General features: G+C 45.1%; 11 protein-coding genes across 11 annotated transcripts; 4 read left to right on the top strand and 7 right to left on the bottom strand.

Moving 5' to 3' along the window:
- Positions 1-1,355: 1,355 nt before the first annotated feature.
- On the top strand, positions 1,356-3,214 carry V2V93DRAFT_389635 (pyridoxal phosphate-dependent transferase; the record flags this gene model as incomplete). Its single annotated transcript, XM_066912366.1, has 5 exons — positions 1,356-1,507; positions 1,583-1,584; positions 1,661-1,876; positions 1,898-2,842; positions 2,910-3,214. The coding sequence occupies 5 exons, from the start codon at positions 1,356-1,358 to the stop codon at positions 3,212-3,214; spliced, it is 1,620 nt and encodes a 539-aa protein (XP_066768782.1).
- On the bottom strand, positions 3,071-5,705 carry V2V93DRAFT_363112 (ER-golgi trafficking TRAPP I complex 85 kDa subunit-domain-containing protein). The gene is made up of 2 exons (XM_066908519.1): positions 4,240-5,705; positions 3,071-4,180 (listed from the first exon to the last, which is right to left on the bottom strand). Exons 1-2 carry the CDS (start codon positions 5,437-5,439, stop codon positions 3,365-3,367), a joined length of 2,016 nt encoding a protein of 671 aa, XP_066768781.1. The 5' UTR covers positions 5,440-5,705; the 3' UTR covers positions 3,071-3,364.
- V2V93DRAFT_363107 (tetrapyrrole methylase) lies at positions 5,706-7,165 on the bottom strand. Its single transcript, XM_066908518.1, has 4 exons — positions 6,766-7,165; positions 6,580-6,704; positions 6,292-6,521; positions 5,706-6,224 (listed from the first exon to the last, which is right to left on the bottom strand). Exons 1-4 carry the CDS (start codon positions 6,904-6,906, stop codon positions 5,815-5,817), a joined length of 906 nt encoding a protein of 301 aa, XP_066768780.1. The 5' UTR covers positions 6,907-7,165; the 3' UTR covers positions 5,706-5,814.
- Positions 7,166-7,402: 237 nt separating this feature from the next.
- V2V93DRAFT_363104 (uncharacterized protein) lies at positions 7,403-9,298 on the bottom strand. The gene is made up of 2 exons (XM_066908517.1): positions 7,989-9,298; positions 7,403-7,928 (listed from the first exon to the last, which is right to left on the bottom strand). Exons 1-2 carry the CDS (start codon positions 8,823-8,825, stop codon positions 7,758-7,760), a joined length of 1,008 nt encoding a protein of 335 aa, XP_066768779.1. The 5' UTR covers positions 8,826-9,298; the 3' UTR covers positions 7,403-7,757.
- Positions 8,962-12,432, top strand: V2V93DRAFT_26616 (NRDE-2, necessary for RNA interference-domain-containing protein). Its single transcript, XM_066907159.1, has 3 exons — positions 8,962-9,117; positions 9,177-12,087; positions 12,152-12,432. Exons 1-3 carry the CDS (start codon positions 9,097-9,099, stop codon positions 12,361-12,363), a joined length of 3,144 nt encoding a protein of 1,047 aa, XP_066768778.1. The 5' UTR covers positions 8,962-9,096; the 3' UTR covers positions 12,364-12,432.
- V2V93DRAFT_363102 (D-arabinono-1,4-lactone oxidase-domain-containing protein) lies at positions 12,320-14,157 on the bottom strand. The gene has a single exon (XM_066908516.1). The coding sequence runs from the start codon at positions 14,082-14,084 to the stop codon at positions 12,501-12,503; it is 1,584 nt and encodes a 527-aa protein (XP_066768777.1). The 5' UTR covers positions 14,085-14,157; the 3' UTR covers positions 12,320-12,500.
- A 164-nt stretch (positions 14,158-14,321) lies between these two features.
- On the top strand, positions 14,322-15,246 carry V2V93DRAFT_26618 (ADP-ribosylation factor family-domain-containing protein). The gene is made up of 2 exons (XM_066907160.1): positions 14,322-14,622; positions 14,676-15,246. The coding sequence occupies exons 1-2, from the start codon at positions 14,558-14,560 to the stop codon at positions 15,178-15,180; spliced, it is 570 nt and encodes a 189-aa protein (XP_066768776.1). The 5' UTR covers positions 14,322-14,557; the 3' UTR covers positions 15,181-15,246.
- On the bottom strand, positions 15,247-20,538 carry V2V93DRAFT_363097 (uncharacterized protein). The gene is made up of 5 exons (XM_066908515.1): positions 20,057-20,538; positions 19,855-19,992; positions 17,999-19,804; positions 16,500-17,946; positions 15,247-16,447 (listed from the first exon to the last, which is right to left on the bottom strand). The coding sequence occupies exons 1-5, from the start codon at positions 20,246-20,248 to the stop codon at positions 15,312-15,314; spliced, it is 4,719 nt and encodes a 1,572-aa protein (XP_066768775.1). The 5' UTR covers positions 20,249-20,538; the 3' UTR covers positions 15,247-15,311.
- Positions 20,539-20,700: 162 nt separating this feature from the next.
- On the bottom strand, positions 20,701-23,129 carry V2V93DRAFT_363096 (P-loop containing nucleoside triphosphate hydrolase protein). Its single transcript, XM_066908514.1, has 2 exons — positions 21,004-23,129; positions 20,701-20,943 (listed from the first exon to the last, which is right to left on the bottom strand). Exons 1-2 carry the CDS (start codon positions 23,047-23,049, stop codon positions 20,809-20,811), a joined length of 2,181 nt encoding a protein of 726 aa, XP_066768774.1. The 5' UTR covers positions 23,050-23,129; the 3' UTR covers positions 20,701-20,808.
- Positions 23,130-23,355: 226 nt separating this feature from the next.
- V2V93DRAFT_363094 (40S ribosomal protein uS7) lies at positions 23,356-24,489 on the top strand. The gene is made up of 3 exons (XM_066908513.1): positions 23,356-23,975; positions 24,034-24,141; positions 24,201-24,489. Exons 1-3 carry the CDS (start codon positions 23,430-23,432, stop codon positions 24,234-24,236), a joined length of 690 nt encoding a protein of 229 aa, XP_066768773.1. The 5' UTR covers positions 23,356-23,429; the 3' UTR covers positions 24,237-24,489.
- On the bottom strand, positions 24,364-27,034 carry V2V93DRAFT_363092 (uncharacterized protein). Its single transcript, XM_066908512.1, has 7 exons — positions 26,658-27,034; positions 26,496-26,598; positions 26,322-26,442; positions 26,127-26,269; positions 25,899-26,070; positions 25,260-25,845; positions 24,364-25,191 (listed from the first exon to the last, which is right to left on the bottom strand). Exons 1-7 carry the CDS (start codon positions 26,782-26,784, stop codon positions 24,539-24,541), a joined length of 1,905 nt encoding a protein of 634 aa, XP_066768772.1. The 5' UTR covers positions 26,785-27,034; the 3' UTR covers positions 24,364-24,538.
- Positions 27,035-27,077: the final 43 nt, after the last annotated feature.

Here is a 27,077-nt window from a genome sequence, read left to right as displayed (position 1 = left end):
TACGAGGTTAGCAAATGTCAAAGACGAACAGAGTCACTCGGCGCGCACACAGGCACAGGCGTAGGCAGAGCGGCAGCAGACACGTTATGGATGGGGGAAGCAAGGCGCTCAGAGCGTTCGAAAAAGAAGTCACAATGGCAATGCTGACTGATAGGGCGGCTGCGTGTCGAGAGCTAGAGAAGCGGGCTACGGCTGCGTGCGAGACAAAAAAGTGCTCGAAAAGGCAGGTGCAGGGCGAGGAAGAGAAATAGAGCCAAGCGGGCGAAAAGCGACGATAGTGACGAGGGCGAGATAGAGCCGCCAGAGCAGCAGTTGCGGAAAAGTGTGGGTGCGCCGAGCAGCTGAGAGGCAGGAGAGACTAACCAGAATGAGATGCAAGCGGCTGCTGTAGAGCAGATGCAGGAAAAGAAAAGACGAGGAGGAAGTGATGAAGAGAGGAGGAAGCGTAAGAAGAGAAAAGAGAAGGTGGTGAAGAGAGCAAGAGAAGAAGCGGCGATGGGTTCGAGCACTGTTTTCCTTGGGCTGTCGTCGGACCGCGTCAGTCTCTCTATGCGTCGAAACTTCACTACCCTCGCCACTTCCGCACTCTGGACATCTCTTTTTACTCTACGAGTGTCTGGGTTTATGCTACTACTACGTCAGCTTTTACAAACAACACCTGTGCCCCGCGAAGATGCTCTTTCGCGACTCTCCCCGGAAGGTCCGGGTCACTTGGCTGGGTTATTAAGGCTGAGGCAGTGGAAGGCCCTGCACCGCCACGCACTGCCAATGTGCGGCGCATGCATTAGAGCCTTGCCGCATTGGGACACGCCACTCCTGACTCGGTGCCCTATTTATAGCGCGTGATCTGCATGCCTGAGATTAGTAATTAATAGACGGCTGCTTATGCCATATGACGATTCCCGGCAGTTGTCTATTTTTTTATTATTTGTCGAATTGTACGTATTTCAGCTTGGTTATTTCAGCAGTTGGCAACCAGATCAACGGTCTTCTTCTATTGCTGCTCTGGTGCTGCTCTGGCATCTCTGACGTCACCCTTTATTCCCGTTAAATTGGGAGCAACCAAATGTCGCCTGCTCCGCGCTCTTGACTCTTCTCTTCAGTCGTATTCCAATAGCAATTAGTATACGGTAATTCTCTTCTCCCTATAGTTAGGTTGCGTAATTTGTCTCAAGTGTTTGTGAAGCTCGAAAAAGGTGCTGGCAGATCGTCGCTCAACTTAGACTAGGTCTGGTCAATCAAGTCGAGCCTTAATCCACTACTTCTTAATAAAAACCCTCATCCAACAATTCTCTTGCCGCCTACTTTGCTTGCAGCATACACTTGTGCTCTCCAATCATTCCAACTACTCAATTATGTCTCTTAGCAAGCACATTGACCCTGAGTCTCTCGTCGAAGAGCACATGCGCCGTCGCAGTGCTCTTGGCACTACCGTAAAGAAACCGCTCAAGCATGTTGCTTCGCCCTACCTCAGCCGCTACACTGCCATCGAACCGGCCCCGCGATTGTGAGATACATTCTATATTTTTACCATCCATTTGACTATTCTCACAAGCCTCAAATATAGCGCAATTCCCACCAGTGGTGTCGAGTCAAAAGGTACATATTTATGCGTCTGCAGATCTTGCTCCTCCTTGAACTAACTCTTGATCCCCTACAGCCGCTTACCAGATCATTCGCGACGACCTCGATCTCGATGGAAAACCAAATCTTAACCTTGCCTCTTTTGTCGGCACCTACATTGAGGCCGAGTCAGAGCGTTTGTCTCTGGAAAATTTAACAAAGAACTTGGCCGACAATGACGAGTACCCGGCAATGATGGACATCCACTCGCGCTGTATCACCATCCTAGGAAATTTGTGGCACGCATCTCCTAGTGAGACTCCCATTGGATCAGCTACTACGGGTTCCTCGGAGGCTATCCATCTCGGCGGTCTCGCGATGAAGCGCCGATGGCAGGAAAAACGCCGCGCCGAGGGCAAAGACGCTTCGCAGCCAAACATCCTAATGGGTGCCAACGCTCAAGTTGCACTCGAGAAGTTTGCCCGCTATTTTGATGTCGAATCTCGTTTGATTCCTGTCTGTAAAGAGAGCAATCATTGCATCGACCCCACGAAGATCCTTGACCAGATCGATGAGAACACTATTGGCATATTTATCATCCTTGGGTCTACCTACACTGGTCATTATGAGCCAGTTGAGCATATCAGCAAAATTCTCGACGAATTTCAAGCACGCACTGGTCTCGATATCCCTATTCACGTCGATGCCGCTTCTGGAGGATTTGTTGCTCCGTTCAGCCACCCAAATACCGTCTGGGATTTCCGTCTTAGTCGCGTGCATAGCATCAATACTTCTGGGCACAAGTATGGTCTTGTTACTGCTGGCTTGGGGTGGATCATATGGAGATCAGAAGATTATCTTCCCAAGCATCTTGTCTTTGAGCTAAAGTACCTAGGCGGTGTAGAGCAGTCGTTCACTCTAAATTTTTCACGCCCCGGTCATCAAGTTATCCAGCAGTACTACAATTTTCTTCACCTAGGCCGCGATGGTTACTCGCGGATTCAAAACAATTCTCTAGCTAATGCTAGACTTTTATCTGATGTTCTCGAGGAATCGGGTCTCTTTGTCTGTCTATCTGAAATTCATCGTCCGAAAGGTATCCACTCCATGCTATCCGACAATGAGGTGAAGGCTGAACTTGGCGACGACCCTGAGTTGTATAATGCTGGATTACCAGTTGTGTCTTGGAAGTTTACAGATCAAATTTTGGAAAATTATCCTCACGTCAAGCAGGCTAATATGTCTACCTTGCTGCGTGTTAAGGGATATATCATCCCTAGTATGTCTTTTGCATTATTTCATATGCGTCACTGAAACAAACATTGTGTGCTAACTTCTTATTGCAGACTATCCGCTCCCATCCGACGAAGCAGATACCGAAATTCTGCGCGTCGTAGTTCGCGAATCGATGACTGCCGATCTTCTCAGTAAGCTCTGTGAAGACATCATCGGCATCGCAGAATCTCTTATCAACGCAGATCCAAACATGCAGTCTCCGTCGCACCCTCTCAACGCTGTACAGTCTATGACCACCCTGTCTCGTAGGGCTACCAGTCTCGGATCTTTGTCAGAACATGCTAGTCAGCTTAACCTTAGCGATGTGCCTAAACAGCGATCTCATAAGCATGGTCATTATAAGGGTGTATGTTAAATTTGTGCCAAAAGCCGGGTTAGAGCCGACTTGTGATAATGTATGGGTGGGGACAGCATTTGTATTTAAATCAATTCTAGTGTCAAAAATATGATGTACTGTATTCATTTGCAGCTGATAAATAAACCAATGCAATAAACACAGCCTCATTCAATCCCGTCCACTATCATACATAACCATCGACTGGGCATTTTCTCTTAGCTCATACATCAGCGACCCAGCCACCTGCGTCCACGGAAGCGCATCATACGCCGTCTCGCCCGCCTCTTCCAAACATTGCAAAGCATGCGGCTTTTTGTCAAGCATAACCCACTCCTTCGCAGCAACAAGCTGCCAAAACGCTGCTTTCCGTCTTCGACTTCCCCATCCTTGCGATCCGACTCCATGTCTTATTGCGTAGCATGCGCTCACGCGCTCAATTATAAGCGCATGCGCAAGATTGCCCATCAATTTCTCAGAAATAGCCTTCATGAGCCACCGAGCGGCATCGTCGGCCGCGCCGCCTCCCCGCGACCTCAGAAGCTCGGACGTCATCAGAATGGTTCGCAGCGCATAAGTCGGCTGGTTACACCGTGAAGTATATGAATACGTAGCTGAATCAAGCATCGGCTCGAGTAACTCCATTCTTATTTTTGAACTTAGCGGAGTACCACTAAGTATCAAACTAGTAGCCGCCATCTCCTGTGCGCCGGCATGATACTTCCACGCTTTGTCGTTCAAAAAGTCTTTTCGGAGAATATCGTACGTCGACTGAGCTAATCGCCAATCTCGCAGCATAAATGCGTAGTCTGCGAGTTTGCGCATTTGTGCCTCGGCCGTCATGAAACCATACGAGGAGGTCACTGGGTCATAATTTCCTGAGGCGCCGGCAGAGGCACCTGGACCTGCTGCTCGGTTATTCGACCCTAGAAATCGACGTGAGGCGGAAAAAAACCGCCCGGTCAATCCTCGTCTGCTAGACGCGATCTGCGTGACATCAGCTTATGCATTCATTGATATGATAACTAGAAAATAGAAGGCAGTACCTGATCATTCCATGTGTTCACACACCGCTCCATAAACGGAATCAAACTCTGAACCGTCATTTCCCTCACAAATGCCCTCAAATTAACCGCATCAGACTCCAGTATATACCTTGTCGGCCGCTCCTGCTGTAGTAATGTAACTTCCTCGGCTGCTGACATCCACTCAGAGTATGGCACGACTTGTATCTGGGTCTCTGGAGTATTTAGGTCGAATTTTGAGGAATGCATTCGGATCATGTGACAATGCAAACCGAAATGCCGCTTCATTCGCTCAAATAAAGCAATTGATTTCTCAATCTCGCTGTGTTCTTCGTCGTGGATAAGAATGTAATATCGTAAATAATCTTTGCTCATATAACTGGGCACTGGTGCATCGTTGCCAGCTTTATAAAGCATCGATAATGTCTCGATCGGCTGTGGATTTCGCGATGATATAGCGATTATAGACGCAACTGGATGCGAAAAAGTCTCGTGGGCAGATACAGGTGGAACTGAAAGTATCCGCTGTAAAGATCGCTGATATATAGCGTCGTGTAAAGCCGCGGGAGAAAACGCGGCTGATGAGGAGAAAAACCGTGGAGATTGAGTCAGATAGAGCGAAAGAACAGCATCTAGGTCATGGATATCAAAGCAGACCGGCGACTGTGCTAATGCCGTCTGGGCTGATTTACTATTACTTCGTGCGCGCAGTTTCGTGGGAGAAGATGTTGGTGTGGTCGGCGATGATCCAGCACCCGAGCTAGCTGACGGTGGAGGCAATGTAGCTGCATAAGCTGCCTGTGCCGCAAAGGTCGACGGTACGAACCGGAGACCGAAGTCATCAAGAGAGGATGTCAAGCCCTGAGAATCTCTCACCACAATCGGTCCTTTAACTTTGTCTCCAAATGGCCTCAATAAATCTAATAGCGATGAAAAGCCCATGTCGCGAGCAAATTGATTGGCGTCATCAGAGGCAAAGACGGCAATATGCGGAGCGAACGATTGAGCAATTAAAGCGGCGACTGTCGAGAGACGCGCTGGAGACACAGAATTGTTTGGAGACAGAGGGCCAGAAGATACACTATTCGATCCTCCTCCTAAAAATGACGAAAACGAAAGAGAGAGTGATGGCGCAGGTGAATTAGAAGATGATGGAGGGGGAGGTGAACTAAAGAAACCGCGTCCGTCGGGCGACGACGAGTGCGGCGAGTTCGACGCCATATTATCGCATACCTTGATTTGTCAAATTCGAAAACTAACAGTTCATTTAAATTTCGGATTCCTAAAGTAAGAAGCGGTTCTGGATGCGCGAAACGCTTCTGTTGGCAAAGGGAAGGATCGTTCTTGGAAGACGGCTAGCTAGACATTGGCGATTCCAGCTTTTAGACTGGAGGAACTTTCGACCATAGGGTTTGACAACGCCAAAATGTTGTACCCTGTCGCTATCTGCTGGTTCAGCAAGCTGAACAGGTTTATTTGCTTTACATTATAAGACATAAAATCGATGAAATTTTAGTAAAATATGTCTATCAAGTTAAATTAGTGTACAGGCTGACAATTATTGCCGCGAATGAATCGAAGAATACTATAATACAGTTAGTCGTCATCCTCTTCTTCAGCGACAGCAGCCATTTGCGCAGCCTTAGCAGCCTCTACTTCTTTTGTAACAGCATTTTTAAATCCTTCCTTGTCCTTTGCAAACTCTAACAAATATTCAACTTCCATCTCATGCGTTCGATGTCCTAAAATCACTAACGAGTGCAACGGATCTCCACTCTCAAGTTCTGCCATCTCGGCAAGTGTTCCGGCAATAAATTTTTGCTGAGGCGATCCCAGACGTGAAATCGATACGCAAGGAGTTTCTGGAAGGTATGCAGATCCTTTACGGAGTGTTTCGATCTCTAAAAGCTGCGAGGCTGCGGTTTCAATGTTCATGTATCGTGGAGGTTCGTAGATCTTGCGACCGCGAGCCATATTCTCAAAACTTTGTTCCTTTACTTTGATATCTAGTTGGCTGTTGTTAGTCATCGAAAGAAATTGAAGCTTAATCTGACACGAGCAAGATAGACTTACCAAGAAGTACAAGGGTGTGTAAGCCGAGTTCACGATTCTCTTTTATCCGATCGTAGAAACTGTCAGGTTTCCAATTATCCATGAAAAAGACCAATGACACAGTCTGTCCAAAATTATATAACTGCAAACCACAAGCACCGACCGCATTCATGACTGAAGCATTGTGAATAGCCTCGACAGGAATTCCTAGTTCTCGAGCACGGATAATCAGATCCGTGTGTGTTGTCGCTCTATTGTATTAATTAGCGCAAACTCTTTACCGCAAATAAGAAATAATAATAAATATACCCAAACGGGTCACCCACGACCAGGAAAGCGATGTCAACGTTTTCAGCATTTTCCAAGATCTGATCACTTCCGCTTTCAACCAGCTCTCGATCGGCCAGTATAACTTCTCGGTCATACAAAGATTCCTGAAAAGGTATTATATTAGTATCTGTAAAAATAATACATTGTTTTCGCAAAAAAACTAACAAGGTCTTCTTTTGTAGCAGCCATAAGAATGCTTGTGTATGCTTCAAGATATACTCGTTCGCATTTTTGAACTGCCTTGAGACCGCGAACTGTAATATCTTCCGGCGATGATAGGCCTAGTCCTATCAAATATAACACCATTTCTTAGTTATTTGATACAAAAAAACTTTGAATGCAATGATATGAGGTTTATTCAACAGAATGGTCGACGAAATATGAGTGAAATTGGAATTTTGGTTTATCGAACTAAGGTCAATTACCGATTGGGAGAAAAATCTACGGCTACCCCTGAAGTTAAATATAAATGAATTCTCTCTGATTGAAATATTGTTTTCAATGCAGATTTGCATTACAATTCACGTAGTTGTTCATGAAGCAAGAGCACAAGGTATAATCAAATACGTGATCTTTGAAGGAGACCGCCGGCACGAGAATCAGGGTTATTTTTAAATATTCAAAGAGACACTGTTTCTACCATCGCTAAAATCAACCTTCTGCGGATCAAGACAATATATGGTGAGACGTCCAAGACTGGCTCGAGCACTCAATTATTCTAAAAACTATTCTTTATCAGATATAAGTCGCTTTCACTTGTATTTAGAACTCACTCTCTACGACCTCCCGTTACGCTTACATCGCTATATACAACCATGTCCTTAATTAACGGCTCCATTAGTGTTGAAGTCCCTATTGCTTCACCATATTAAATAATGACAATGCTTTTATAACACAGTCAAGAGTATCATAGTAGACTGTATTTAGGATAACCATTAATTCATTGAAGAGTAGCAAATTAAGAATGCATATTATACAGTCTATATTTACACCGAATGCCACATTCTAGATATGATCAACTGTTGAAAATTCGCTGTCTCCTTATACCACTACTATAACCAAAATAATTAGAACATATCTGTATGTTGAGCGACAAGCATATCAGAATATATTTTCTGGCACTCTACACAGTTGAATTATATCCCAAATAGGAGATATTAAAGGTCCTTTATCCAGCTTAGTACATGTTTCGCCATTACATCACTATCCCTAACGCAGAAAGCGTGCTTGCAATTATCATCCGCCGTTGATATAACAAATTCGACATTCTCTCTTTTCGAGTGAGTCGATAAAATTTCGGCTCTAGTATGCGTTCCCACCCAATGATCCTAAATAATCTCGTTAGCAGTATTCGGCGCGATTTGATCACTACCAAAACAAGAACTTACGCTGTCTGCAAAATAAGCAACGATATTCCCACTTCTGCTACTTTCTCTACGCAATGTGCTCCACAATCCCTTCCAAAAGAACTCAGCCATATCTTCACTTTCTTCCTTAACATGTTTCATCTCCTCAGCACCCAAGCTCACAGATTGCCATACAACTGAAGGGGAGTAGAATAAACTTCTCGTAGCATTGGCTGCGTGTTCCGGAGGATTTTGCATCGCAAAATTGACTGCCTTGCTCACCGCAATATCAGGGAGAAATTTTGTAGCGTAGTAGGTCAGATTTGAAGCCACGTCTGCGATATGCGGAAAATATTTTAAAATTCGATTGAAAACCACACCACTATCGCTTTGGCCGATATTCTTTATTGTAGGGAACAGCAATAATACTAGGGAGATGGGTGCCGGCACTTGTTGTTTGGCTAGCTGTACAAGCATGTGTTGAAGCATCCAGCAACCTATGCTGTGACCCGCAACAACCACTTCCTTTTTCTGATCTGACGAGGAGAAATATTCGTATTTTCGAAGAAGAGTGGTGAAGATCTCAAACTTGTGCTGGATCTGCTGGCTGAGGTTAAAGTAAGTCTGATCCGGCGACCGAGGAGCATTGCGAGCTGAGATAGTATCACATCCAGCCTGCGACACACAGATAATTCGCCATCCCGGAAGACTGTCACGTATCTTGGAAAGAAATGGCACGTAGTATGCAGGTAAGCCGGGGTTGCCTGGGATAAAGAAGAGCATGCCGCATTCGGTTGTTGATGGTTCTGGTGCAACGTCATATATTGTAGTCGGAAACTCATGCGGATAAATCTCCAACTTGAAATGAGATGCTGACATTTTCGTACTCTATAGTCGATATTGCTTCTGCACTCTACTACGAAATAACAAATGGAAATGATAGCTAAATCTTTAGCTGCCACGCCTATAATTACCGAAACAATCAAAAAACGCGTCGAGGGTGATTGTCCAGCCGCGGCTCAGGTTCACTCGCGCTTTCCCCGGACCGGAGCAAGCGCCGGCGACTCTCAAATAGGATCCGTTCTCTACTGACGATCGTCAAGCGCCAGACAAATATCTCCTCTCTCCTATTGCTTCCTTGTTTTTGTTGATGTCTGACGACGAGATATCGGTATGTGTATTTTCTTCCCGTTTCTGCCCGCATTCGACTAAACCGTATTTGTCTCGAAGCCGCCGTCTGTTCCTAAGTTTTCCAGCTTCAAGCCGCCCCCAAGTAAAGACGCCGACTCTGCCGGCCACCATAGAAGTAGCCATCGTCACCATCGTCGTGACGATGGCCGTCGCCATCCTTCTTCTTTGAAGCCGTCGGAATCTAAAAGTCATCAACGACACGACCACAGAGATCACGAACATTCATCTTCAAGGAGAGACAGCGAACATCGTCGAAAGCGCGCCGCCAGTCCTGAGGCAATTGCCTCGCGCCGGACTACCGGGGAGTCCACCAACGAACGGTCCCCTAAATTAGCCTTCTCCAAGTCTCCGGAAAGGGATCTCAAAGTTGCAAAGAGATCCGTTGAAGGGAATGATCTTTCTCAATCAACGCCCTCTCGTAGACAGGAAGAGTGGGCGCGGGCGACCGCGAAAGGAAACACAATTGTTTTCCTTAACGTCCTTCCTTTGATATCTTACGCAACGCCTGTGTTTGAGCTCTACAAAGTCGACGTGCGTCCTGATCGAGACAACCTTGCATATGCTAGGCCTTTCAAAAGACCAGCGTACTACCGATTCGGACATGGAAGAGTTTTGGGATTGGGCAGGCAGTTTAAGATTGTGGAAGAACCCTCTAAACAGAACAATAGAGCAGGCTACGGTGGGCTTGAAATTTATGAACCTGAGAGAGATAGCGCTATTCGTGATGTTTCAAAATCTTGGAAACTGACCAGCGAGCCAAGGCGCATTAGGAAAGAGAAAACTGGTGATAATTCTGATCAATTTGAGAAAGAAGTCGAATTTATTGCCCTATCTTCGCGTTCTACTGCTACAAAGAAAAATTATACTGGTATCGAATCACTTCTCGGCATGGCAAATGAAAACGATGAAGACGTTGACAAAGATGATGATTTGATGTCAGACAGTGACTTGGAGGCACATACGAATGCTACGAGCCGTATTGTACAGCTATCTCAGGCTGTTGAAACTTCTCCAAATGATGAATCTTTATGGTTTTCTCTAGCGGCCGAGATGATGGCAAACGCAGGGTCAACAAGCGAGCCGAATATGACAAAAATTCGAAACGAGGTCGGACTTTCGGTTTTTCAAAAAGCGATTGCTGCAAACCCTGGAAACACCAGACTTATCCTTCGATTTCTTGAAATATTTGAAACATTGAATGGAAAATATCAAACAATTAAACAATGGGGTAATATGATTGACAAATATCCTACTAGCCATCAACTTTGGATACCCTGGATTGAGTTTCTGATACGTGATACTGCCGCCTTCGAATATGATTCAGTCTTGCAAAATATCATTCAAATAATTGATAGAATTTCTGTTTTTATAGAGCCCAGTTGCGATGATATCGCAGAACTGGAGAACAATCTACTTGCCGTTATTATGCGCGCTTGTGCGTTTATACTTGAGGCTGGATATATAGAGCATGCAATAGCAATTGTGCAAGGTTTGTTGCAGCTCAACCTTTTTTGCCCTGAATCTGAAACAAATAAACTTGGCTGGCTGGAGACCTTTTGGATGGACGAACGTCCTCGAATTGGCGACTACAATTTAGAATTGAAGTCAGATATCGATAGGCAGGATTGGCTTTTGAAGGAGTCCATAAGTGCCAAAAAGTCTATGCCAGAACGGATAGACGCCCTGACAGATACGAATGACCCATACTCGATCATTCTCTATTCCGACATCTCGCCGTTTATGAGTATATTTTCCGGTCCAGACCGAAAAATCAATTTGGTGTGGGCATGCTTGAAGTTTCTTGGTTGCAGGATTCCGAATTATGATTACCTGCCTTTTCTTGACCATTGGGATGCCAATTTCTCCTTAGGTGCCGATGCTCATTCTACAACTGGAGGCGGCATAACGAATCAACTTCTAGTTAGCTCTGTTATCGACTCATTATTGCTAGTTGTTGACGATGACGAAATACTGTCTTTTTGCTTGAATTTAAAATTACTTATCGATGGCGAGAAGCCGACATCAAACGCAGCGAAAACATTATTGAGTAGGAGGAGAGACAGCATAAAACTTTGGTCGTCATACGCAGCTCTCGAGTGGCAGCTGAAGCATTTTGAGCGAGCTGATAAGCTTTACGAGACAGCGATATCTTTTATGCATGAGCAAAATGGATGCATTCTACTGTATCGACAGTGGGCCTCATCAATTTTATTCACGAATCAAGCTGATTGCGTCAATCAGTGCTTAAAGATTTTATCTGGAGTTGCTGATGGGAAAAAAAAGACGAGTGAGATATCATTGCAAGCCATTCTGGCTTCGCGAGATGCCATTGAAGAGACTTTACGAACAGGATTGCTGTCAAAACAATATGGATTTGCAGAGGCTGCAATAGAATGTTTATCTCTACTCACATACACTGAACGAGAAAATGGATCTGTACAGCTTGAAAAAGCTTTGGCGGTATACAAAAACAACATTGACAAAATTGAGAGCCCATCTTCCGAGCATGAGCAAGGACTTCTATTTGCTGCGCGATTAATCAGATTTGATATGAACAGGTCACCAATGCACAAAGTCTCTACCCTGCGCGACCATCTCTCGCAATGCCTTAGTCTCTATCCGTCAAATGCTGAATTTTTACTAATGTACGCTCACAATGAACAAAAATATATGATCGAAAATAATGTGCACAGGATGATCAGCAACATCTTGAACGAAGAAGAGAGAGCAGTTTCACTCTTTGTTTGGCAATTTGCGGTATCCTATGATAAAATGCTAAGGAATAAGCATGGTGTACGTGGCATATTTGAGCTGGCGGTCGAAAGTAATGCGGGACGGATTAGTATTGATATATGGCTTGCTTATGTTACATTCGAACTGGAGCAAGGTGAAGATGCCATTGCCAAGAGCGTCCTATTCAAAGCAATAGGAGCTTGTCCATGGTCAAAGGGTAAGAGCACAATGCATTTGATACTTTTAAGACCAATTTATGATTGACGATTAACGATACACAGATCTGATTATGAAAGCATTTGATCTGCGCAGACTCATGACCGCTAACGAGCTACGACAATTGTATCATATACTAATGGAACGCGGTTTACGATTGCATGAGGCCATTCCGGAGGATGAACATGAGGTTGAGGTACCGGCACAAACGACTGATGAAGATAGCGGCAGTGCAGATGATACCAAATATGCAGGAATAGCTATGCTTAATAATTAGAGAAGCCTATACGGTTGTTAATGGATATCTTACAAGAACATCATAGCTTACAATTAGATCCGATCGGCAGCAAAAAGAAAAAAAGAAAGAAAAAGATAGTACAAGATCAAGCAGACAAGGACAAAAAAATAGATCTCTCAAATAAGTCCGTTCCGCTCAGCCCATTCACGTCCACCAACAAACAGCATATCAGGGTCAAGCTTTTCGCGAATTTTTTTGAATTTCTGACCATCTTCACCATACCACTCAGCAAAAACCCCTGCAATACCAACCATCTGGCCGTCTTTCTTTTTCCGCTTAGCCTCATCCTTGGCATTCAATGCTCCCGCCGGTCCAATAAAGTTCTTTGCCCAGTGTGGACGACCGCCGTACTGTGCCATGACAGCCTCAAATTCAGAGTACCATTTCCCAATTGGCGGATCGCGACCAAAGGGACGATACATTGTAGCGTTAATATACAGAGTGAGATTATCAACGGTAATAGGCTCGCCCGGAGATGGATAATCGACACGAGGAGCATATTCAAGCAAAGACCGACAATAATTTCCAGGAATCGCACCAATGCCACTGTTTGCGCGAATGATCGCGAAAGGAGAGTCTGGGATATCATTTTCAGGCGGGACCGAGCAGTTAGACACGCGAACCTCGATGGGCGCATGAACGTAGTAGTCATGCTTACTCGCGGCTTCAGAGACAAGCTTGTCGACCTGAGTCAAAATCTCGACGCCGTCACGCATAGGCACCGCCCACTCGTTAACGTATTGTTTGAAGAGACAATCCATGTTAAGACCTTCGACCGAGCCTTGGACAGCCTCGTCGACAGATGCACCGGGGGTGTCGTAAGTCTGTGTAGATCCATACTGGCGACTAAAGACGAAGCGTTCAACGGCAGGCATTGAAGGCGGGAAAATATTGACAGCAAACCAAAGCATGGCTTCGTAGAGTGTACGGCCGAGCCATGTTCCGTAGAAAGACGAGCGTGGGTTCGAGAGCGGTAAAGTAGATTTTTCTGCGCGCCAGAGCACGCATTTACGCGAGTAGGGAAACCACCAGACGCGAACATACTCTTTTGTCGTCCAAACTGTACGCCAGTCGGCTAGTAGTCGGTCGAAATCAATAATTTCTTGAACGGAGTGGATATTAAATGCCGGGATGGTGCGCAATGTGACATGCGTGATAATGCCCAATTTGCCAAGCGAGAGCAAGGCGGCCTTGAATAGGTCAGGATCTGTTGTCGGAGACACGGTGCGAAAATCGCCGGCGGCGGTCAATAACGTAAGATCAACGACTTGCTGAGCCAAGGGGCCGTGAAATGAAGAAGAACCGTGAGTTCCTGTTGAAATTAAACCGGCAATGGACTGCTCGGAGATGGATCCTAGATTCTGGAGCGCAAGACCGCGGAAGGCAAGGGCAGCGTTGAGTTGGTACACGCGAATTCCTGCCTCGACTCGCACGTCGGAATATTCGGTAGTCTTTTGCGCGGTGGCGGGGAAGGTTGAGACAACAGCGCAGAGTCGGTCGAGATTGACAAGCCAGCCCGTTGTAGGAGCCATCGCGATATCTGACGGGGAATGGCCAGAGCCGACGACAGTCAGCGAAGCGCCGGCAGAACGAGCAGAGTGGACCAGTTCAACAAGGTCGTCCATTGTCTTTGGCTGGTAGAATAGCCTCGGCCTGCACTCAAACGTGCGAGCCCAGGTCGAGTGTATATGATTCTCCATCGGAAGCGCTGATAGAAGGCCACAGTGGTGATCGAGAGCGATAAGTCTGATATGGAGGCACTGAACGATAACATGGAAATGTCTGCTCGTGCGGCGCCCAGCTTTTCACTCTGCACACGTGCGGCGCCCCTGATCACCATTCAAGATTTGCCTTGTCAGCTTCTTCGATCCGCTTCTTTCGAATGCTAACAGGCTTTTCCTTTACAATATTCCGCCGGCTCTTCGATTACTTCGTGGGCATAATTGGGCCGCGGCCGCAAGTTGACTTCGGGCTACCGCCGTCCGGACGCATGGGTTTAGGGTGTATCGTGAAATAAGACCCATTTTTTTTTGCGTCGCCGTAATGGAGTGACCGAGACGAGCGTTGCACTTGTTTTGGTGCGATTAGTTCACACGTGTCGGGGCAGGCGTCGAACTAACGACATGATAATTGCAGCGCGCACGACTCGGTCTCTTCCAGCATCAGCAGCATCATGGGTCTCTTAACGACCCTGCGCAAGCAGAAGCTGAAGGACAAGGAGATGCGCGTTCTTATGCTGTATGTAGATTTATTATTATAGATTAATAGTAATTTTTGCTGACCGTTGCTAGTGGTCTCGATAACGCCGGAAAGACATCTATCGTACGCTACCTACTGAAAGAAGATGTTCTCGCCGTCGCGCCAACCCTCGGGTTTTCCATTCGTACAATTGCCTACAAAAATATTTATACGCTCAATATTTGGGATGTTGGAGGACAACGATCGCTGCGACCGTTCTGGAGAAATTACTACGAAAAGACAGACTCGTTGATCTGGGTCGTCGACGCGTCGGCCATCGATCGCTTGCCAGATTGCCGAGCAGAACTCGATGCAGTCGTGTCGGATGATCGACTTACTGGAGCAGGTTTGCTTGTTTTAGTGAACAAGATAGATGCTATTGAAGAGGGTGACCGGCAACACGTACTGGACGTGATCGAGCTCGAGCTGGGTATAGCTGATATTGTAAATCACACTTGTAAAGTCCTGCCCTGTAGCGCGTACACAGGAGAGAATCTTGATTTAGCTCTCGATTGGACTGTTGAGGAAGTGCGGGAACGTCTGTATATGTTTGACTAGCATCGACTAGCATGTTGTACGATAAGAGATAGATTAATACGTAATATATGAACTACGTCACGGAGCTTCTACAAAAATATTATATCTTATATTCACACAGGTTCCAAAAGCGTACAATTAAAATCCGCTGTCTATGCCGCTTCAGCCTTTGCAATCTTACCCCTCAATTCAGACACACTGCTTACCGAAAACTGAGCCGTGGTTCTCAGCTTCCGCATAACCCACGCAGCCATAATCCTTCCTCGCTGCTTCTCTTTCAACCGCGACCGTGGGAATTCACCCTTACTCACAAAAACAACGATGTCTAAAACCATTTGATGCTCACTCATCACGGCATTAACAACAACAGGAACGAGGGCAGCTAGGAAATGCTTCGGGCGACTGCTCTCAATCACAGCCACGACAACGCCTCCAGCCTGGAAAACAGCACTGCATCCGACTGGAATCGTTCGGTGGCTGTATTCAATCGTGTGTTCGATGTCACTCGAGAAGCGACTTAGACCTCCTACTTCGAAGGTATCCCCAAGACACCCTAGAACAAATAAAACCTGAATATCGACCATTGAGCCGCCAGGCCCTACAGGTCTCGCAACCGTTCGCAGAAATCCTAGATCGCCAGTTCGCATGTACTTGAGGTGTTTCTCGCTATAGGCATCGAGTCCAGCATCGGCCTCAACCGTAGTAGCAGAAAACTGAATCTTTTCAAAAGGATCATTGGTGCCGTAAAGACCGTCCACGTTGGCGCCCGATGCAACCCAGATTTCGCCGTATTCGCTCGTATGACACAGCCGTCTAGTCTCCGGATGAACAACCAGTACATGCGTCGATACAGGCACCATTCCGCTATCTTGCAGCGTCAACGTATGTCTTTTCGCATCAGGCGGAGCCAAGACGATATATCCTCGGCGAAGCTCGCGCACATCTAGCTTCAATTCAATAGGCTCAATGCACATATACGATCTCGTTGTAATCATTGGATTCAATACATGTGAGTATACAGAGTTGATGGCCGTCCCATCAAGAGCTCCATTGGCAAAGTGCACGCGTACTTTTCCAAACAGCTCAGTGCGTGGTCGGCCATCAAATGTGATCATTAGATTCCGTAATTCTCGAAGATTATTGTTTTTGAGAGGTGCAGTCGAGAGAGCGTGATCAATCATTTGAGGAGTAGCGTATGTATCCTTGACTTTATATCGCGATAAAGAAAGAAAATACACTTGCGGATTGGAGGCAAAATCAACAGGTAAAATCAGATAGGTCGATGCGCCTATACTGCAGTCAGTATCAGAAGTCGATATTCAACGTTGGACAATACATACCAACATATATTCCCATGAAGCATGTATGCAAAAAGCCAATTCCAATAGTAGATCGTACACATCCTACTACAGGCTTCGAACTTTGCATCTGACATGTTTCTTTCTGTACCTTGCACATTTCCAAAATTGTCGCATGGCTCATCTTCACTGCTACCCGGCTTTGATCAGCAGTCCAATGAACCCATATCAATGCCGTTCTCTCGGGAGCAACCCAGGCAGAATTCATTTTCAGCTTCAGCTCTTTGCAACCGCCGGATAATTTACTTGTCTTGTTAGTATTATAAGTAGGAGGCATAGATATTTTTAGCGCGTGTGAGCTTTGCTTGATATGCTGCGTGATAATCTTGCTCTTAATTGCGTGATCGCTATCAGCGTTCAGTAAAACGGCTTTGACTTTGTAATCCGCTATCAGCTTTAGCAATGCCGGTACATCTTCTTCAAGCCTTGTGCTATCAAGCGGTGGAATTGGTATTGCAACAATGCCAAGCGTTAAACAAGCATGAACCGCATGAACAAAGTCTTCTCCGTGAGGGTAGATCAACACAACAAGATCACCAGCACGCAATCTGCATTTATTGATCAGCATTGATGCCACAGCTGCAATGCGTGCGTCGAATTTTTTCCATGTCATTCCTTTGTTTTCTCGAGAGCGCGCATCGATAGTACAATATGATAACTCCTCCGGCTGGCAAAGAACCCGCCACTGTAGGATATCAACAATCGAAGTAAATTTGGACAATTCCTGTCCTGTCCGATCATCTATAACAGTATCGCGATCATCAATCCCAGAATACTGTTTATCTTCATGAACCAGCAACTCATCCCGGTCTTTTGAAGCTGCTACAGACCAAATGCCTCCGCGCTCCTCAATCACTTCGTCAACTGCCAAATTGGTGACCGCATGATCGACGCCAAATTTGACATGAACGCATGGTAAATTTCCAGTCTCAAATTCTTTGCGACAAAGCATTGTTCCAATCTCAGAACGACCATTGCGTATAGTCCGAGGAAGTGTATTGGGAGCTGTAATTAGTACGCAGTACACGCGAACGCTGTGCAGTTCCCGCAATTTTGTCATACATTTATCAGCCATCTCTTCAAGTATATTCGAGTCGATCGTACGTGGAGGACCAGTAGGAGTTTCTGGGGTGGTGACCGCAAGTATTGATTCAAGTAATACTACTGGAAGATGCTCATCGTTGACAAATATGTCAAAGGCGGAACTATCGAAAACACGAGGAATAGTCTGCATGATCGTTTGCACCAAATGCGCAGTATAATGGTATCTATATTGTCGCTGATTGCCATAAACAATCGCGGCATCCTCTCCTGAAGGGGCCTGTTCTTCAATTTCTCGACGTTGCCGAAGACGATCTTCGTAAAGTCCCAAAATGTATACTTTACCAGCATATATAAATCCGAGTAGTCCAGTTCGTAGAAATTCCATCTATTTATATAGTTAGCATTGAAGCTATGGATATACTCATCAGTCAACATACTTCAAGTGCACCGTCGGCACCCCAGCATTTTGCATGAAATATAATCTCAGTCTCACGGCCCAATCCCCAAAAACCACCGCTTAGGCAGGGACTATCAACCCAAATTTCTCCTACTATCAACTCAGAGACAAGAGTACTTGTTTCTGGATCAACTATAGCAAGAGTCGCATCCGGGAGAGGGTACCCAAAGGCACCAACGCGAATTGTATCTCTCTGATTATCGTCGGTAAAGACACCATCCCGATGATGCGTCGCTGAAAGTATATGGACTTTATTTGTAGATAGCGCTTTCTTGTCAAGTAACAGTTCCGATAGTTCATGTGAATCATTGGAATCATCGTCATCTGGAAAGCTGCAACCCAGCGCTTCTTGACCACCAATCCAGTCTCGCATTGAAACAACCATACCACCATGCTCAGATAGTGTTAGCATCGGGGCAATGACAAGCTGATAGCGTTTATTCCCTAGCGGCTTTAGCCATCTCTCAGCGAGCATCTCGTGGAACTCAGTATCGACTGTCAAGCAATCGATTAAACTCCATTTGACACTAGAAAGATCAACAGGGTATTTTTTGGAATAGTTACGAGTAGCCAAGGGATGAGATTGGTAATTGTAAGCAACTTGCTTCAAACCGGGATAATCGGCAAGCAGAACAGATGGCTTGAATTTGCTGATGACATTTGCGTAAAGGCCAGGAACAGCTAAAGTGGATTGTGGCACCCATACTGTCGAATTTCCGGAGTATATAGTCATCAAAACTCCCATTATCATACCAATCGACTGTCGCGGATCCAAGTAGCTAAGAACTGTTTGTGACTTTGTCACCGGCGCATTAAGCATTTTACTATCCATTGCAGCCTTACTTTTTCGACGGTCACGATCCCGACTTGAAAGAATTGTCGATAAACAACTCATCTGATGCATAACAGTTTTGTGCGACATGACAACTCCTCTCAACTCACCGGTTGGAGCACGCGAGTATTCAATATATGCCAGATCTGGAACTTGGAGGGCGGGAGGTTCGGCTTTCTTCGATGGCGGGTGATACGATCCAAACTCGTTGGTCTTCCACCACTCAACGCCTCGAGGCCATGACTGCCCAGCAGCTGTAAAGTCTCTATGAAAAGATTTCAAATTCGCATCCGTGGTTAAGGCCAAATGTGACTGGGTATAATTAAGAATATATGTAATATCCTTGAACTTTGTGTGCGTGTTGATAGGGACCGCGACAATACCGGCAAGAAAGCACCCAAGGAGCGCTATCGTAAAATCAATAACCTCAGATTCCCTATACAGTAGCGCAACGCGGTCTCCACGATAAAGCCCAGATTTATCTCGTATCACTTGACCAACTTTTTCAGCGCGCGAAGCCAGTTTGTCCCAAGTGATAGCAGAGAATTCTTTCCCTTTAGCATCAAGTGTCACAATAGCATTTGATCTCGCGTTGGCACGTCCTCTGTGCCGCAGTATAGAAGCCAAATTATCAAACTTAGCCATCGAGACATTCCCGTTTTGGGGATCAAAATTAGCGTCGGAAATTGTACGAGGCTCAAGTGGCATCTGAAGCACCAAATCTTGCGCGTAACCGTATGATGAAGGCGGCTTAGCTCCATCATTCCCATACATAGAATATAAATATGGCGACTCTAGCGTGCTGGGGTCCTGCTGCTGATCTAGATAAAACTTGTCGAATTGTTCTTGGCTCATACGGTCTACAGTTTCCATATCTGTACTAAGTGTTGATTCAGGCCTGCTAAAATCTGGGCGAAACACTGACGGTAAACTGGCCGTGGAGACCATAGATACCTGAATAACGACATTAGCCCCATAACTATGCCACACATTATCACACATACCACGCGTTTTGTTGTGGAGCCATCGTCGGATCCCACGATTGACGCAGCTGTAGAATTATTATCATCTATTGCAACTCCAAACTCCGCTAAAATCTGTGTTCGCCGCTTTTTGTATCCTTTCTCCGTAATATCACCTTCCTGTTTCCACATGAAACACGACTCGTCAGCAAGGCGCAATGGAAAGAATAAGACCAAAACATACCCCTAATTCAAAATCAAGAGCAGCAAGCTTGGCATCCAGTTCTATAACTTGACGATTGAGAGCAGGTTGACTACTGGGCGTTGCTGTAAGTTGATCGGTTGACGGTGAGGCTCGCTCATAACCAAATGAATCTGAATATCGCAGCGGCGTCCCCGCATCTGAGTAATTCTGCATTATGTTCAGAGAGTCCATAGCTTTCTAATTATAAGCCTCAGGCATATGCCTGTCAAAAAATGCGAGAACCCTCTAACAGTACAAGAGTTCGCTAATAAATCAAATCAGAGAAGTAGAAGAGGTAGAGCTATAAACAACGTTTTGAGTTGGAAACCAAGGTACGCTCGAGCCTAAAAAGCATCTGAATTCGGTAATACAATAAGCACGTATTTCACTCTGTCCCAGTAAAATTCAGAGTAATATTCCAATATATTGAGCTGCAAATGTTGCGACGAGCTTAAAACGTGGATTCGAAATCACGTCTCGTAATGTACGTATTTTACGCTGTATTGGGTCTGTAAAAGCCCTAAGCCTATATGCGATTTCTTGCAGGCGAGCTGCCAAAGCTTATTCATCTAATCTTTTGAGGCGCTATACAAAAACTGAGAATATGTCTCTACAGCTGAATAGTTCTGACACGCGATAAAAATCTTGGTAAAATTTATATTTATGTATATATATATTATATTTAAATAAATATCCCGATTACTCCAAAATTGTATAACTTTCTATAAATTATGCTATCGCTGAAAAGTGAATCAATGTTTCACTCTGCGCTTCCGACTTTTCTCATTGGAATCATCAAACCATGTTCGTTTGGGTCGTGACTTGATTTCGTCAAAATGCTTAATCAAGTTCTCTCCTTTCCTCAATTGCATTTCCGCAATGGCAAGCTAAGTCAGTTAGATTAGCAAGCAGAACATCGTAAACAGACGAAACATAAGTGCACCTACTTGTTTTTCAGATTTCTCCTCTTGCAGGACAGCCTCTACAGAGTCTTCCTTGCTCCCAATATCTTCAACAATCCTATTTACCTCTTCCCAGTTGATATTGCGACTGACAGCCTTGCCCTTATTCTTCTCAAGACTTTTGACCGCGTCTTTAACGATTGTGCGCTCTATTTTCGCCTCGCCGACTAAAGAAATACTTCGACCAGCTCGACCCGCGCGCGCTGTTCGACCTACTCTATGCAAATAAATTTCATGCGTTTTGGGCATATCGTAGTTGATAACGGTTTCAACCTTTGGAATATCAAGACCTCGAGACGCCAGATCGGTACAGATCAAAACAGACACGACCGAGTTACGGAATTCAGTAATTCCATTCAGTCGTTGCTCTTGAGTGAGTGCACCATGCAGCTCGCCAACTTTGGTCCCGAGAAGTCCTAGAACTACTCGCAATCGGTGCGCTGTCTCTTTGCGAGATACAAACACCATAATTCTTTCCCGATTGTCAAATTTCTTTAGCAGCCACGTCAAAATAGCTGGCTTTGCAGCTTCTCGCTTGCGGATTCGGATAAATTCTTGAATAAGACCACTTGCAGCTTGTTTAGGAGGATTGATCATGATTCGCACAGGCTGGTGAAGTGAAAGTTGTATAAGCTGCTTTATGCTAGAATTCATCGTTGCCGAGAACAACAGGGTTTGTCTTCGAGTAGGCATCAAGGTCAACAGCTCAGTTAATTCTTTTTGAAAACCCTCCTCCAGCATACGATCGGCTTCATCAATAATTAAAATTTCTACATCATCGACTTGGAAACTGGGAGAATTGCGAATATGGTCAATGAAACGACCCGGAGTAGCAACAACGATATCAGGGCGGGATTTGAGCTCTTGTTCTTGCACTCGTAAGTTCAAACCACCAACAGCTAGTCCAAATCGAATACCGGGAACGAATTGACTAAGCTTTCGGCCAACATCTGACACTTGTATAGCCAGTTCACGCGTAGGAGCAAGAACAATTACACGAGTGGATGCGATCTTTTTCGGGCGGTAAAGAAGTCTCTCTAAAACTGGAATCATATATGCAGCAGTTTTTCCGGATCCAGTAACAGCACCTGCGACAACGTCTTTACCTGAGAGGGCAATTGGGATAACAGAACTTTGAACAGGAGTAGGAGCAGAAAAGCCAAGGTTGGTAATTGCTCGCAGGAGAGGTCGTGAAATATTGAGAGTGTGAAATTGCTTATGTGCAGAGACTGCTTTAGCATCCTGCTTGACCGGAGCAGCAAAAAATTTTGCAATCGCCTTAGGCGTATCCTTCTCACCTTCGCTCTCACTCTCACTACTGCCATCTTTGTCATCAGCACGAGCGAGGTCCGGATCAACGTCCATACCATTGTCGTGTTCTTCGTCGTCATCACTCATCACTACGACAACTTTCTTTGACTTGCTCTTCGGGTCTTTGTCTTTCAAATTTTTCTTTGAAAATTCCGATGGCACATCTTTTTTCTTCTTGACAACAAATTCCTCTTCATCTTCTTTCTCTTCGCCAGCTGCATCTTGTTCTTCTTCATCTGACGCTTCAGTATCTATGTCACCGTCGCTGCTGTCGCCATCTAAATTGACGGATCCGGGTATTTGCTCTGACTTTTGCTCGTTATCATCTCCATTATCTTCATCTTCATCATCACTCCCACTCTCGGAGTCATCGGTGTCCAAACCGCGCTCTTTATTTCGTTGCCTTTGGATAATGCCATCAAGATCGACCTGACGACGTCCACTCCCTTTAGCGCGGTCCTGCATGTCAAAGTCCCAGCCATTGAACTGATTCACAGTTTCAAAGTCACCAAGATCAAAATTAAGTGCAAACTCGGAGTCCTCCTTTGGCGCAGATTTAGATTTCTTTCCTTTTTTGGTGGACTTCACTTCATCTACCTCTTCAGGCACATCAGAGGTTTCAGCGTCCAGCTCGTCATCGTCAAGATCTGGCACTTCAGAATCAGAGTCTGAAATGGTAGTAATGAAATCATCCTCCTTTCTCTTTGTAGATTTTGCCATTTCGCAATTTCAGCCTGCGAACAGCGGAGCACAATATTAAAGAATGACTTTTTGAAAGATTTTCTGTAATAGCAGAACCGCGTTGGGAGTTTGGTAATAATTTTTGACATTCAAAGTCAAAGCTTATTTAGGTCAAGTGATATTTTAGAGTGACACTTATGGTAAATTTACTATCTGGTCATCGCATTCAAAAGGCAAGTAGGGCGTAGCCCTACAGCAGTCACAAATAACATTATCAAGGGTCTCGTTCTACAGGATTGAACGTACACACAATTCAAGCGCGCCTCACAGCCAGTGCGCGGAAGTGGATTAGACCTGGAATCAGTTACGTTGACTCTCAGCACCACATCACTTTACTTCATCACCATCTATTAGAAAATATGTCTGACGCCGAGGTTGAGCAGGTTTACGACGAGGAGTACGAAGCCGTTGAGGTTGAGGAATTTGAGGCCGAGCCCATTATTGAGTCTACTCTTCTCCCCGAGGAGGTCGTCAAGGAGAGTAACCAGGTCAAGCTTTTCAACAAGTGGACCTTTGAGGGAGTCGAGATCAAGGACATTTCCCTTACCGACTATATTCAGATTCGTCAGCCCGTTTACCTGTCGCACAGCGCTGGACGATATGCCAACAAGCGATTCCGCAAGGCTCAGTGCCCCATCATCGAGCGTCTTACCAATGCGCTCATGATGAACGGCCGCAACAACGGCAAGAAGCTCCTTGCCGTGCGCATTGTCAAGCACGCCCTTGAGATTATCCACCTTCTTACCGACCAGAACCCCCTCCAGGTGGTAGTCGACGCTATCGTCAACTGCGGTCCCCGCGAAGATTCCACCCGTATCGGCAGCGCTGGTACCGTCCGACGACAGGCTGTTGATGTTTCGCCTCTGAGACGCGTCAACCAGGCCATCTCTCTCATTACCATTGGTGTATGCATAATTTTCGTTATTTTTTTTATTGTTTCCTCTTACCTAACTTCAATCACAGGCTCGCGAGGCTTCCTTCCGTAACATTAAGACCATTGCTGAATGCCTTGCTGAGGAGCTCATCAACGCTGGCAAGGGTTCGTCCAACTCATATGCCATCAAGAAGAAGGTATGTTGATAGTCGGACTGCGACTTTATACAGAATCGGATGCTAACTAAAGTATTTAGGATGAACTGGAGCGTGTTGCCAAGTCTAACCGTTAAAGAAAGAGAGCGTTGTGGTTCATTTTTGTTTTTTGTCAGGATTTCAAAAGTGTATTTAGTGTAAAAATAATCATTGTTATATCTTACTTTATCGTTTCCAAGATATCCTTTTCAGGTATCAATTATTAATCGCACTTCGATGGCTTAGATGTATGACAATCAAATACGATTTTACGTATCTACATTTGAAATGGAGGTCTATAATATATCATGCAGATATGTCCGTAGCACTAATAAACTATTTTATCACAGATTAAGCTGCTAAATCATTAGCTATAAACTAGCGGTATTAGATGCTGCTCTCACGAGTCACCTTCGTCCTCTGTATCAGTATTGATATCGGTGTCACTGTCTTCCTCATCGCTGCTGCTTTCATTTTCATCTTCATTGTCCTCATCCTCATCCTCATCTGCTCGCCGCTTTGTTTTTCCGCCTCTCATAACTGCCATAGCTCCGGCAATCGAATCTTCGTCAGGATCAGAAATGTCGTCATCAATTTCTTCCTCAGTAGTCTGAGGAGGGGAAATCTCAAGATATACCGACGACAGAGCGTCTACACCAATGAAGCAATTCGAGCGCAGTTCAATCAAAAGCCTAAACTTTCCAAGTTGATCGGGAAGGGGAGCTGAAAGCTGAACTTTGAACGTGCTAATATCACCGTTTGTGTAAACATGGGTAATGCTAGTTGGTGGTTCCACGATTTTGTTCTCACGAGGATTGATCAAAAGAACGTTCCACTTTGGCTGCAGATATATAGGTAGAAATGGAGCATACACGGGATTAAGAGCAGGTGCTTTGTTGTTGGTAGAAAGAGGCTTTTTGAGAGTCTCTGGACTGTCTTCTTCTTCCAGATCCTTGAGCTCAGGGGGAGAAAGTTTTGTGCCGGGAAATGCGACTCTAAACTTAATAACCAAATGGGCTAAAGATCCGGGAGTTACAGTGCTTTCGCCAGGAACTATAGATGCTAGTTAATTTACCAGGTCCAGATATACAAACGATAATGAATAATTTTTGATTTCTCACCTTTGAAGAACGCCTTCAAAATCTCGACAGATGGAATCTGTGACTCGAACGATTTTAAAGCTTTCAAGTCCTCTGCACTCTCAATTCCTAAAACCTTTCTCTGCTCGTCGTCGCCCATTGCAACCAGCTCTTTGATAGTTTTCACCTTCAGACAGGCAAGTTTCTTCTCGTCAAGGAAAGGAATTTGCAGCAATTCATGGGAATTTGGAGGCAAAGCTTGAGCAAAAGACTGAGTCAAAAGCAGAATCGTGCGAATCAGATCGACATTCTTGAAAGAAGACGCAATATCTAGCATCCCTTCTAGAATAGTCATTGAGCGAGATACGATACCCAGCTTTTTGATTTCATCTGCAGCATCTTGCTCTTTTTCTCTAGATAGATATGTATTCAGATGGGCGTGAACTTCCTCATTGGTTATACCTGGATATAAAATCTTGAATTCCTCTGCGTCGGAGAGAAGATCCAACAAGACATCGTTGGTTATGTTTTCAAAGTCAGTCTTTGCGAACTTCTCAAAAATGTTGGCAGCGGTAACGGTGTGCAAACCGTTCTTGGTATATTTTTTAGTGCCACTCCACCATTGCCACTAGAAAATTTTGTTAAAAGTTTAGCATTAGCAGAAACTCAACTATTACATACCACAACAAAGGGAAGTGCTATGCCAACCAAGCATGCATATGCTAATATCACCATAGGAGTTCCCTTTTCGTCAACCAACCACTTAGGCAGGGCGATACCGTGCTTCATGGGCTGAGGACCATCAGGATGTCCGTAGTCAAGATAATTCTTACGCGTCACCTCGTCGGTCAATCTGCTCAAAATTGTTGTTAGGCATCTAGTCATCAAATAATAAAAGCCGAATCGTACGATTTATATGCTTTGGTCATTTCCACGAATTGGGACTCTAATTCTTCTCTTGTGCTGTTGCCCAGATTGTTGCCAATTTTATCGGGGTGAAATTTCAAAGACAGTTTCCTGTATTTGCTTTTGATCTCCTTTTCAGATGCAGTCTATAAACCAATTAATATCGTGGCAGAAGCGGCAAATGGAAGATGTACTGACATATGTGACTCCCAAAATCTCATACGGATCAAAGCGCTGGACATCATCAGGAGCCTCTTGCGTGTAAACAAAGAATGCCACTCCGAAAAAAATTATCCATCCAGCTAGTAACAAAACATTGCTAAAAAGTGCGTTAGTACAGGTAATGTGCAAGTTAATTTTGTGCACGCATACGTAGTCGTAAATAAGCTGCTCTTCCTGCTCTTTTTACGGAATCTTTTAATGATTTCGTAATTGGGTGGCTTATACTGGCTCTCAAGTTCCGGTGGCCCTTTATCTATATAATATCTGCATGAATACTGTATCCTGTTCTTTAAAAGTCGCAAGAGATCGTACCGCTTGAACGTGAAAGCTTTGACACTGCTTTGTAAGTCGTCGGCACCAACACCAAAGACAGTAGCGTCATTGCGAAATAAGGCCATGCCTCGGCATTTTCGTCATATGAATAGCGTGAGTCGCTCATGGCTGCAATATATATTTAGACGTTCGAGCCAGGTCCTTTGATCCGCTAGCAGCACGATATTACTGGCTGATTTAAAGAAGGGGAACTGAAGAGTTCTATACAATCCAGCCTTGCGAATATGCAGCGCAATTGAGAGCAGTGACAGGTAGTTCAATATATCAGCCAAGCTAATTCTGTTTATTGACGCGGTTAGTAATTGTCCTCGAGCCAAGTAACGGCAGAGTCGGGTATAGGTAGGTGAAGATACGGTAAATCGCGTCGCGCCCGAGAACCGAATTCAAACGGCCACGTTC

Source organism: Kockiozyma suomiensis (assembly GCF_038497685.1).
Source record: "Kockiozyma suomiensis strain NRRL Y-17356 unplaced genomic scaffold V2V93scaffold_1, whole genome shotgun sequence".
In the NCBI taxonomy this organism is placed as follows: domain Eukaryota; kingdom Fungi; phylum Ascomycota; class Lipomycetes; order Lipomycetales; family Lipomycetaceae; genus Kockiozyma; species Kockiozyma suomiensis.
The sequence above is the reverse complement of the archived record's forward strand: the minus strand, read 5'-3'. Positions and strand labels throughout refer to the sequence as shown.